The 13,282-nt window shown below is 40.1% G+C and overlaps 1 protein-coding gene across 1 annotated transcript; it reads left to right on the top strand.

Annotated features, from left to right (window-relative positions):
* Positions 1-1,404: 1,404 nt before the first annotated feature.
* Positions 1,405-12,255, top strand: slc7a8b (solute carrier family 7 member 8b). The gene is made up of 12 exons (XM_084370083.1): positions 1,405-1,665; positions 2,135-2,354; positions 4,394-4,598; positions 5,611-5,762; positions 6,213-6,338; positions 7,385-7,538; positions 8,906-9,029; positions 9,346-9,449; positions 9,967-10,063; positions 10,149-10,298; positions 11,318-11,495; positions 11,738-12,255. Exons 2-12 carry the CDS (start codon positions 2,201-2,203, stop codon positions 11,842-11,844), a joined length of 1,551 nt encoding a protein of 516 aa, XP_084226209.1. The 5' UTR covers positions 1,405-1,665; positions 2,135-2,200; the 3' UTR covers positions 11,845-12,255.
* The last annotated feature ends 1,027 nt before the right edge of the window (positions 12,256-13,282 follow it).

The following is a 13,282-nucleotide window of genomic DNA, read 5'->3' as shown; positions in this document are numbered from 1 at the left end:
TCAGCCCGCCCTGGCCTAATGTGTGTAAACACATGGGTTTGGTGCAACTGGCAGGTGTACTGTTAAGATTTGTTTTGGTGAGTGGAATTTTTTATTCAAGTAAAAGGGGCCTTATTGGCATGGAATGCAGTTTACATTACCAAAACAAGGGTGAAATAAGAAATGACAAACAGACATACAGAAAAGTAAAAATATTACTTTAGAAATTACAGCTGCAGTATAAGAAGTGCATGTCAATAAGGGGTGTTATACAAACTGCAACTTTTAAAAAAAGAAAAGATGTAATTTATTATCTTGAGCCATGTGCCTCATTAGTGTCCTTAAAGACCTGTCAAATGCAACAAATCTTTCAAAGTGTGAAATGAGTCACAATAATACAGTGCACAAGTGTGGTTATGCATCAGTGCAGCTGTCGAGAGCAATTGAGCTCTCATCGATGCAACAAAAGCAGCTAAATATGCTCTTCAGTCACAGCTGACACGGATTCTGTTTGATAGGAATTATTGCTGCCAGCAACATTTCTGGAGTTTGTGCACTCCACTTCCTGAAACACATCTATTCTACACCCCTCATTCACCATGTGACTTGAACATTACCATTACTTATGTAAACAAGTGTAGGCCTACAAACACGCCCTGTCTGGTCTTATCATGCTACATACACTTGCTTGCACATATCTTGAAAGCAGTTGCAGTTGCTTAGGATAGACGGACACAGATAGGGCCAAAAGAGGAATTAAATGTGTTGCTGCACCATGCAATTCTAACATGACATGTTGGCAATGTTAAAGAATTAGGACTTAGCTGTGGCATAAGGTTGAAAAAATCTGACTTGCATGCATCTATGTGCGATTGTACACTGTATTAAGCATTTCATATGGATGTTTGTTTTAGTTTGGTTTGACAGTTTGAGAAGTTGAATATTATACATCACACACAACTACGAAGATGTCAAGGATGACGCGAATAAGTCCATGATTGTCCATTGTGGTTATTGATGTAAAGACTACAAAGATGCATGACATCATACCATCCACAACCAACCCAATAAATACATGTCATTCCCAGCACTAACAATTGAAATGATACGAAATTACATCCAAGTTATTAGTAGGATTATACATTTACAAGTGTTTAACAAGCTATAATTTTACCTTATTTAAAAAACAACTAGTGTTCAGTCATCTTAATGGTTATTTGAGAAACTTCAGGTAATAACCAATAATGCTTTGTTTGTTGATGTATACATTGAACCTCATTTGAAAAATACAGTATTTTGGACACTATAATGGCAAGTAGTCCTACACCCAAATTTGACTTTGTCATTAAAAAGGTATATTTTTTTAAAAATGTAATTAATTTCTATTCAGGCTATTCTTTAACATTTAAGCTGCAGGTGTGTCTTCAGGTTGTTTTATTTGTCAATGGAACAAGCACTGGGTCCTCACTACCGGAGGCGGGGCTTGAGACGTGTTGACAGTTTGGGCTGCGCTGATTGGTTAAAAATAACCAGCTTTTCTATTTATCGAGGCTGGTGGTCAGCTGGAAGTCTTTTGTTATCCCGCTCATCACGGCCAGCCGACAGGAGGAACAACGCCGAACATGAAGTCCGTCACCTAACGCGGAGCTTTCGGCAGGTTTTCAAGTGAGCGCAGCTGGAGAAAAGGTGGGTCAGCACTTTTAGAGTTGCTTGAGGTTCAAACAGAGAAATAACGCTGATGGGTTAATTGGAGATTCCGACAGTCTTGTTGGTCACACAGGAAAAAATCTCGTGTTGGTGCTGCCGCGAGATTTCTCCAACCGGTGAATCAGAACTTGAATATTTTCACATTCAGCAGCTCCTTTAAACTCATTTTGATAAAAAAAAAAAACTCACATTAATTTAAATTCTGTTTATGGTTAAAAGAAAACCCCTCAGATATAGTGGCCGCCCGGGGCTGTTCATCGTGTTGCACTGTGAATTATTAATGCCGGGATGTGGCTTCTAATTTTAGCTCCACCAGCCAACTAAAGATGGAAACCACTGCCGTCGGCATTTTTGACATCTTGTAGGCTGGAGGAAAGTGGTCGGAAAGTGACTCAGCACAGTGTCAAAAGACCTCTACCAACAATTCTTCTTCTGTGCACGCTGGTAGGCTCAGCGGGGAGGCGCTGCCCTCATTACCTGGACCACAGAAGAGGGGGGGACACCTGGCCTGAGGATGACCGTGGGTCCGAGGATGCGGAGCAGCAGCAGCGGCGGGGGCGGGGGCGCTCAGGCTGAGCCGCCAGACACGGGGAAGGATGCTGGAGGAGGCTCCGGGGTGGCTCTGAAAAAACAGATCGGCCTGGTCAGCGCCTGTGGCATCATAATCGGTGAGTAGGTTCCTGTGGATATATATAAGAATAAAGCATATTACCCTGAGTCATTGATGCTAACATCAGCCACTGCATGATAAATCTATTTCCAGTAACAGTTGAGTTGCATATTATTATTTTCCTCTGACAACAGCTTGTTGGAAAACATAAATATGAGTTTGTATTTCACCTCATTAATATTGTAAATATTAAAATTCCGTGTTTGAATTTCTAGTGCCTCTTTTTTTCAAGTTGCTTCTGTATTATCATACTGCTTTATTCTCATTACTGTTCGCTGGACTGCTGTATGCTGAACTCAGAGATTAAACTACCACTACAGCCTTTAAAGCATTGGTTGTCAAAGGTTGGGGTCCAGGGGGTCCCCAGAAAAAATGAATAATTTATTTTCACTCTAATTCTATCCATAAGTAACACAAGGACAGAATATATGACTATTTGGATCATGGGTTTCATACACTTTCTGTAATGAAACTGCTAAAAGCAAGATTGGACCATTGGACAAAATCTATTTAATTGGGTAATTTATATCAGTTTAGGGTTCTTTGACTTTAAAAAGTTAGAGGATCATTGGCCTAATAAGGCCTTGGCCAGCAAGTCCAGAAGGTTAGTTCATTAGATCATCTTATAATATTTTTAAATTGTGACAAAAAACTAAATTTAGTGTCGCTTGGAAGTAATTACAGGAAACGCAGTGTTTGTGTCAAAATAAAAACATTTGTTGAGCCAGGTTAGTAAGAGAGTAATCATATTGAAAGTATTTTCATGACGTAATTGAACCGCCTTCTTTTGCAGGTGTGTAGTAAATGTTGCCTGATCGTGCTGACACAGCCGTTTCGCTTTGCGTATTAAGTGGTTGAGCCTTACTGAATGAAATATCTCCCCCGCTCTCTGTCATGATTGCGGGCCATCTTCAGTGCACTCCCCGGCATCATACGTCTTGCACGTGCTCGTTCACTGTCACTTTCACGTTCCAGGGAATTGTTAGGACTGCTCTGAACCAGCCTGCCTCTCAGACATGCAGGAAAAAAAGAGGTCAATAAAAAGCAATCTCACTAATGGGTGTCCACAATTGTTGAGACTGCATTTTCTGGCATCTGAAAGCATGGTTTCAGCACGGGTGCTGCACCCTGATGAGAAGCAACTGCACTTGCATGTTCTGTATTTGCCCAAATGGGATGTATGGGTTATTATAGAAAACAAATAAATCATCCAAAACCTTGATTCAATTATCCAGCGAACGAGACAGTTTCTGGGCCTGTGTGGAGCCACTGTCTGTAGAAAACTGGGCCTGTTAGCGGACCGCACAGATTAAACCATCTGAAGAACATTGCTTAAATCTATTTACAGTGAATCAAATTTATATGATGCACACATTTAAAAAGTACGAAATGGCATTAATCCAACTTTGAACGGACAAAGGGACTGGCCTTCTGACCATCTCCCTCCTGGGCCTCGCTGAGCCAGTGCCATATGTGAACTACACTGCTACTCATCTATTCCACTGAAAACTTTACAGTGGATGTTTTCTTCTCCAAAACTTATTTGCCTTCAGACTTGGATTTTTGTATTGGTCCCAGGAGTCACAGGATATGACCTCATTCTGCCATATCCTCAGGCTAATGATAAGAAAAAAAAAAAAAGGCACATATCTTCTCTGCTAAAACAAAGACAAATAGACAGGAAAAATATTAGCTACACTTTAATTGTCACTGTTGATACCACCGTAACAGCTTTGCACTACTTTCAATTACTTGTTAGACGTCAAAAGTTAAAACTGTTGACAGCCTGTTTGAAATCTTTCTGGACTACTTCAAGAAGAAACAAAAATATTCTATAAACAAGACCCAGTTGGGTCTGCAGGAAATGGGTCTTCATGTCACAGGAAATCGTATCTTTTCCTGTATAGCTGTGGGTTTTTTGAGTGGTTTTTGAGCATATTTAAAGTATAAACTTGATCAACCAGAGCATCCAACCCTGTATCTGAACCATGTCTTAATCTGTCCTCTGTGTCTGTTGTGTTTTTTTAACTCCTTCAGGCAACATCATTGGATCTGGTATATTCGTGAGTCCTAAGGGAGTCCTGGAGAATGCAAGCTCGGTGGGCGTGGCCATCATTGTGTGGGTCACCACTGGAGTTATCACAGCCATCGGTGCTCTCTGCTATGCAGAGTTGGGTGTGACCATCCCCAAGTCAGGGGGAGACTACTCGTATGTTAAGGACATCTTTGGAGGACTGGCTGGGTGAGGACAAGTGCTGTTTGTCTGATTTGCAGGCTGAGATTAAAGCCCCTGTGTGGAGGGTTTAAAATCGGATTTTAGATTAGAGGAAGAATCAAAAGATAAGTTAAGGTAGCTGCTACAGGGATAAAAGTAATACATGGACTGTACCAATGCTTACAACAAACAAATGTCAGAACCTTTTTAGAAAAATCCCATATAGAATTCTCAACAAAGGTCCTTTTAACAAGTGTTTCACATGGCTGACATGGGTTTAGAGACGATTACTCTCATTATTGTTATTCTGCTGATTCTTTTCACCTTTAATCGATCAATTTTTGTGAAAAATGTTCATTACAACCTCCCAGAGCGTTGGACAAATTCACATAGCTTGTTTTGTCCCACGTCCAGTCCAAAACACAAAAACTCTTCATTTACTATCAGCAAGTCTTTACATTTAAGAAGCTGGAACCAGCAAATATTTGACATTTTTGTTTCAAAAAGGGCTGAGTTACAAAATAGTTGGCCTCTAATTTTCTTTCAATCAAATAATCTACCTTTCATTGCAGCTCTACATAGGCATCTGTATCAAAAAGCGCTTCAGTCCAGTGTAGTTCACGTTGTATTTTGTTGGATGATGCATCAAAGCAGCCTAAAAGAACTACATAGCAGGTTGTAGCAAGACCTTAGTAATTAATTAGAATTTGCGTAAACCCCTGCTCCCAACCCTCCTCCACAATCATGCTCACTATATAATTACAGCCTCTCCTAATGTAATTTTGTATTCCCAGCAGCGTCCCACAATGTCGGTGACCCCGTTCCGAACATTTCTCTTGTCTTTAACAACAATGCTCCAGTGCATTACTATAATGCATTTAGCTAATGCGCTTTAATTTCCTTTGTTAAGCATTACATTTTGCTGTAACGAGGGCTGGTATTTTCACACACTGTGTTCAGTTGTGTCTGGGGTGTGCAGTTGTGTGCGCCAGTCGACGCTGCCATGTCTCATTAACCTCCTGTGTGTGTTGTCCCACAGCTTTTTGCGTCTTTGGATTGCCGTGCTGGTTATCTACCCCACTAACCAGGCTGTGATCGCTCTCACCTTCGCAAACTACGTGCTGCAGCCCCTCTTCCCAACCTGCCTCCCCCCAGAGAACGGCCTACGCCTGCTGGCTGCTGTCTGCCTGCGTGAGTCATACAATAAAACTGAAGATTAAATGGCTATCGGTTGAGGCTGGTGCATTAAGAGAGGCGGATAATGAAGCAGCATAGTGACAGTCACTTTGAAGAACTATTTCAGGCACAGTGACTTTAAAGCTTAGTTTAAATTTTTTTTTTCTTCCATTTTTTTCAAATAACTTGTTAAAGAAAGATGATCCGCTCTGTCGAAGAAACCCTTATAAACATCAAATGTAATCGTTGTTGAGGTTTGTTGGAGGTGGTGAACCAGACAGTTTTTCAATGTCTTTTGTCTGAAAAAAGTGACTCGAGTGAAATGATTTGAGCAATATTGACAATAAGCTTTGTGCAAAAGTTTGGGTGAAATTCTGCCAAGTACGCTAACACTCCATATGCACCATGTTGCTTTTGGAACATACTGTATGTCAGTCGTGTAACTTCTCTTCTGCTATCCTTTAGTGTTTTTGACGTGGGTGAACTGCCACAGTGTGCGCTGGGCCACGTGTGTCCAGGATGTCTTCACTGCTGGCAAACTTTTGGCCTTGGGCCTCATCATAATCATGGGTGTTGTCCAAATATGCAAAGGTAATATTTGCTCTGTCTTTCTTGCCATCTTGCAATGTGTCTCAGCCTCTTCGACTCAGGTTACAATTATTTTAGTTTCTTACGTTCCATGTCTCTTCCTTAGGCCAGTAGTGTACGTAGAGTACTGTTATTTGAATGGTACTCAGAGGTCTGATGAGGTAAAACTCTCTAGTATTTCACAATAAATGTAGTGTTTTGCTTATTTCTTGTGAATCATATCATGACGATATTTTTCCTAACACCAAATTTGGAAATAAGTCTTCTTTAGGCATGATGCCAAAATAAGGAAAGGCGATTTGAAGCAGCAACACCACAGCTACCATCACAATATATTATTTTATTTCTTCTTGCCTCTCATGGGATTTGTGATTCCAACATGAAAAGGGATTACAGTCCCTCATAGCTCTTCATCCTACTCATAATCCTCACACACGACCACAAATGGAGACACACCCACGCCCGGCGCACAGACACGTTCATGTGATTTACCCCCCTCATATCTCACTTAATGTGGTGTAGAAGCTGGAGATGCAGGCTAATTAATGTCTCTTATCCAGACCTTTTATGTGATCATGTGTTTATTATTGATGGCCATAAATGAGAGCATGTAAGAATATTTAGTCGGCTAAATTCTAAAACTATTAATGGTGACTGCAACCTTAACCTTTTTAATTGCTGTCACCATCAATAAAATTTCTGCATAGTAGTTGACTAAAACATATCTAGATTTAATCAAAGTAAATACTTTAGAAGGCATTTTTAATGCTGGTTGGGTAAAACATCTCTCTGAATGTAGGTATTTTATAGACAGACAGATGTCTTTTTAGACGAAATGTAAAGTAAACACTTTAGATCTCTGCACTCATAATCAAAAGGCTGCAGTAAATTGTATAACAAGGAATAATCATACCTTAAAGGCCTGTAGTAAAGGGAAAAAACAATGCATGTTGTGTCTGGTGCCCTCTGCTGCTCAGATTGTGGTGTTGAAATCAAGCTGGACTTCATTACAATGAAATTTAATTAATTAATTTATTTTTTGTTCACAGGTCACTATTACTGGTTGGAGCCGGTGCACAGCTTTGAGACGTTCCGAGACTATGATGTTGGTCTGATAGCTCTGTCCTTCCTACAAGGCTCCTTTGCTTATGGAGGCTGGAACTTCCTCAACTATGTCACAGAGGAGCTAGTTGACCCATACAGGTGACAAAGCGCAACAAATTACATTAAACATTAAAGCACAAAAAAGGACTGTGCTAGTGAGGTTACAAAACTAAAATGGGCATCTAAATACATCTCAACAAAAAAAGAAATAATGAGTATTTGGGATTTAATCAGTGACTAAAACGGGGAAAAAAACCCTAAATTATGAAACACAATAGCCAACAGTAACTTATGAGATGATCCATACATATTAATTCGGTGTTTTTCAGTCTTGTATTTGTGCTCCCCCTGCCCTGCATGGTTTAGATATCTCTCACTGCTCCAGCACACCTGATTCAGACAAATGGGTTGTTATCAGGCTTCAGCAGAGCTCAATGACGAGCTGAATCAGGTATTAGAGCAGAGAAGCATCTAAAACATGCAGGTTGGGGGTGCACAAATGCAAGACTGAAAAACACTGTTGATTTGCTGCTCGCAAGCATGGCATACAGCTGCTAAATATGCAAATTAAGTATACCTATGACCTTAACTATGACATCAGTAATAAACATCATTGAATTTACACATTCTGAAAATCTTACCAAGAAATTAACATTAGAAACTTTTACACTACTACTACTACTACTACTACTACTACTGCTACTTCTTACTTTTACTTTACCCTAATAAAGTGGCTACTGAGTGAATATGTATTTTGGAAATTGAATAATAATTATTATTATTATTATTATTATTATTATTATTATTTAGTATTCTGACCTGAATGTAATCTGGTGAATCCTATTTGTCAAGACAGGATCCTAAGTATGTTGGGGGGATAAGTGGAAGCCCAAACAAATTATATATTATTTGAGGTAACCTAAACTGTAACGAGTCAAATATTTTTGATGCATCAGTCTACTTACTATCAATTTATTTTGTTATTTTACTGCAAACTGAATACAATAGTTCCACCTCCATTTTTTTTTTCTAGTAAAACACAAAGAAATCTTATATATGAGACCAAAAAGACAAGGATTTGATTTACAACACCTTCTTTTGGCAGTAAAAATCTATAAATCTACCAACAGTCAATGAAATGTTAGACAATGTTATCTAATTTGGCATAAGAAAAAAAATCAGAATGGAAAACGTTTGGGTGGAACAAACTTTTATCATCCGTTAAAAAAATCAGAAAACATAAAATGATGATGCAGTAACAAAGTCATTAATATAGATGAGTAACAAAGGGGGACCACAAATAGACCCCTGAGGGACACCACAAGTAATTTGCGCTACATGTGAAGTCATTTCCAAATTGTTTCTGATTTTCTATCCAAATATTTCACAAGCTGATTCAAAGGTTAGTTATGTTTTTCAAAATGTTTATGTACCACAAATTGCAATGTGGTCTTTTATCCTCCCAGGAATCTCCCACGTGCAATCTTCATCTCTATCCCTGTGGTCACATTTGTTTATGTGTTTGCCAACGTGGCCTACGTCACAGCCATGAGCCCACAAGAGCTGCTGGCCTCCAATGCTGTGGCAGTGGTGAGAAAACCCACAATGACTCAATTCTGACTGTGTGTGTTTATGTATGTAGAGAAGGCATGCAGTTAGAAGCTTATTATAGTTTGTAATCACTTTAAAATGAAGATGTGTTGTCCACCAGGCACCAGCCATATATACAGTAACCACACATGCTCTGCATTGTAGCATACTGTTTGTACCACTAAGTCGGTCGTCCTTTTGCCCTTCATTTTGAAATGTCCCGATTAGCAGCTGTTATCTAATTATGTGTTTTTGAACTGTGTACCTGTTTCCTCCTCCTCCTCTTCTGTCTCTCTACTCCTAATATTTCTCCCAGACATTTGGAGAGAAATTGCTGGGAGTAATGTCATGGATCATGCCCATCTCTGTGGCACTCTCCACCTTCGGGGGGGTCAATGGCTCCCTCTTCACGTCGTCGCGGTCAGTTTGTCCTCCCTGCTCCCTCTTCCCGGCCCTCCCTTTGTCTTCTCATTCCAGCTTCTGTGGTTGCCGTGCTTTCTTTTTTGTTTTCTCTTATTCCCATGCTGATAGGTGTTCTGTAAATGTACGTAGAGAAACAGGTTGAGCAGGGGCTCAACAGGAATCAAGTGCATTAGCAGTGTAAATGCTCATCTTGGATTTCAGATTGTAGGGAAAGAGCCTGAGAAGAACATTTTGTTCTTGGTACATATTTGACTCCAAGATGATCCCACTTTATCAGTAACATATCCTTAAGTATTCAGCCCATTTTACTTCTGTTTTGGTCCATTTTCACCCTGCAGTGGGTCCATTTTTAACTCCACAATTTTCACTCCTGCAGTCCTGCCTCTGCACTGGTGCGTCCATGATCACCTGATCCGTGTGTTTCCTGAGCTGTTCTCTCAGCTGTGCACATGGTGAACCAGCACCAGATGGCTCTGCTCTCAGGACTCAACTGTCTCTGGTTTCTGTCTCTCAGGCTGTTTTTCGCCGGAGCGAGGGAAGGACATCTCCCACGTCTGCTGGCCATGATCCATGTCAAACGCTGCACTCCAATCCCAGCCTTACTGTTTACTGTGAGTCCCCACAAAAAAGTCCTTTCTGTGGCATCTGTTCTCACCTTGTGCAGAAATGATACATTTCTCCTCTCATCAAATGTAGTTGATCTCCACTCTGCTGATGTTGTGCACCAGTGACATTTACACCCTAATAAACTACGTGGGTTTCATCAACTACCTCTTCTATGGTGTCACTGTCGCCGGGCAGATTGTGCTGCGCATCAAAGAGCCCGACATGTATCGACCCATCAAGGTAAAGACACAGACAGAACAGTACTTCGTGTGCAACCAAAATGCGAAAATAGCAGCAGCACAAAATTTAAAACCTTTTGGGATCAGAACAAAAAACAGATTTTTTCAGGTCAAGACTCTGCTGTCCACTTACATCTGAAGGAGGAAAATCATTCCTTTTGAGGACAACAATGTAAACATCTTGGCCAGAGAAGACAGATGGTTTGAAAGAGGAGTAAAAGAATCCATCTATGTCAGACTGGAACAAATGTCTTTTGAACAGAGGAGGTGGCCTAAGACATTACTTATCACCCACCTACAATGCAGCACTGAGTTCCCTCCCCAGACAGCTTAACAACCATTCACACCTGGGCTCACCTAGCCTTAGAAACCCACATGAAGGCCGGTTGGGTCAACGACTCACAAGTGGCCCGAACAACTCTGAAACTCAGAGCTCACACGTGTCCTTAACGACTCTGTAAGGACACTCCCACACAGAGTTTAAAAGACTGCAGCTTCCCTCCAGTTAGTTAGAACTGAAGAAGCCTCTTGGATGAGAGGTGAAACATCTTCAAGAAACTGAAACACGTCCAGCTGCCTGCAATACAGCACTTAGATTTACCATGACCTGGATGACAGAGAACCTTCATCAACAATGCTTTTTTCTGATTTTGTTCTGAGAACCTTTTCATATACCAGTGGATTTTCCATGAGCACTGCACAACAGTGTTTTTTTTTTTTTAATATTGAAATATCAATTCTGACTACTGAACAAGTTTTTTTGCAGTATCGACCCAACAGTTTCACGTTTTTGCCAAACTTCTAATTCTGGTAGAACTTTAATTCACAACCAACAATCTGATTTTATTAATCCTTTTGAAACATGCAGAATAATGTCCACCATGTATTAATACTTTTTTAATGATAATATGACCACATGTTACTGCATTTTGCTTTAACTCTAAAGTACATTTCAAGCCAGTATGCAGAGGTGTTGACTGGACATTTGAGGTGTTACCACACTGACCCCTCATCCTCCAGGTGAGCCTGGTGTGGCCTGTGATCTACCTGCTCTTCTGGGCCTTCCTGTTGGTCTTTTCCCTCTACTCTGAGCCAGTGGTGTGCGGTATTGGTCTGGCCATCATGATGACTGGTGTCCCTGTATATTTCCTGGGAGTCTACTGGGAAAACAAGCCACAGTGTTGTGATATAGCTATGGGTAAGGCAACATCCTGGTGCATTTCATAAAAGAAGTCAAGAATTTGAAGTTTAAAATGTTACCTCTAGAAAGTGGGTACAGGTTTATAAAAAGTTAAACCAGTTTGATACAGAGAATGATGGACTGTTACAGGGTATATTATTCAGGTTAAATGCCAACAAGCGTCAAGAAATTCTATGTATGCACTGCCAAACCTAATCAAAATTATTGCTCTGGTCTCTCTCATCTCCGACTTTATCCAGGTAAAATGACTCATCTGTTCCAAAAGTTCTGTTTAGTGGTCTACCCAGTCATGGAGGAGAACCCTGAGCCTGCTGGACCTCAACAGAACGATGGAGATGAAGACTGAAAAAAGCTCCTCAAACAGCTGATGGAGCATGTGCAGAAACTAACACAGACAATACTTTACATTCCTTTTTTGAGGGGGCGGGGGACTCTTGGGGAGGTTAGCATACACACGCACTTGTTGTTCTACGGCACTGGACTTTCCTTCTGTTTCTGACTGGCCTTAATCCTGACCACTATTGTTTCAGTGGACGGTCTGGGAACAGGTGTTTTTCACTATCACGACAGTATCACTGACTATGAACGTATGGATCACGTTTTTTTATTTCACCTTTAGAATTTAAAATTTCATCCTGTTTGTGAGATGGGGAGGCAGTTGAACTTTTTTTAAATGTAAGTTGTATGTATTCAAGTTCTGTGTTGTTTATTTATCGAGTCACTATACTAACACTAAAATGAATTTTTCCAGATGGTTTACTGGTTTTTATTCTTGCTTATGTCCAAACATCTTTATCTGCCAAATGGTTTTAGTGATTCATTCAAGAGGCAGATTTTGATTGGGAGGGAAAATATTTATTTGTCCGCGCACATCGCTCTCCAGTTCCAGTCAACACTATGGAGAGTTGAATGAGGGCTGCTTATTGCACATTTAGTCCTGTGAATGGGAGTTATTTTTCCTTAAAAATATGTTCACTGAATATTAGGTTTTAGAACATTTCCTGAATAGTTAAGTTAGTCTTTTATCATTGCAATTCCTGGACACAGACGTAAAGATTATGATAGAAAATCTAATAGTCCAGTAATGTTCAGTGCGTTTGAACTGAACATTACACATTTAGCATAAAGCGTAAACCTTTTACCTCATTTCTATTATCATCTTGGAATTTTCTGAGGTATTTTATCAACTGAGTTGTGTTTTAAACATGTAGGGTACCTGATGTTGGGTTTTCTAGTTGTCTTCATGATGTGTCTCCCTCCCTCTCCTTCATCAATGTTTCATCCACCTGTTGCAACACCTGACACGGAAGGGGCGGAGTCCACGCACAATGAGCGATCAAATTGCGGAAGTCATGGGTGGCTGTGACTAGCCTAGGTGGGTCAAGATGTCAGATTATCTTAAATGAGACAGGAAACTGGGAGGTGTCTTCAAAATAAAAGCCTGATTCTTTGCTATCTAAATTGCTATTTCATTGTAGTAATGAAATTAAACATTTCTGAATGTATCACACCAAGCCAGAAATGTTAATTCGTTAAATCTAGGTCACATGTAACTGCTTATTCACTAATTACACACTTACACAATGCGATTCAATTAAAGTTCACATAGAAAACGACATATGAGATCTGAGTAATATTTAATAATAAAGATAGATTAAAATGTAACTACAGTTAATGGTATTGTTTGCGCCTGCGTTGTCCTGCATGAACATGAAAAAGGGCTGATTAATAGATAACAAGATGTCTTCCTGGGAATGATAAGTCAAGTTGTGTGTCATGATCTC

Source organism: Pagrus pagrus (genome assembly GCF_965226575.1).
Source record: "Pagrus pagrus genome assembly, chromosome: 12".
In the NCBI taxonomy this organism is placed as follows: Eukaryota; Metazoa; Chordata; class Actinopteri; order Spariformes; family Sparidae; genus Pagrus; species Pagrus pagrus.
The sequence above is the reverse complement of the archived record's forward strand: the minus strand, read 5'-3'. Positions and strand labels throughout refer to the sequence as shown.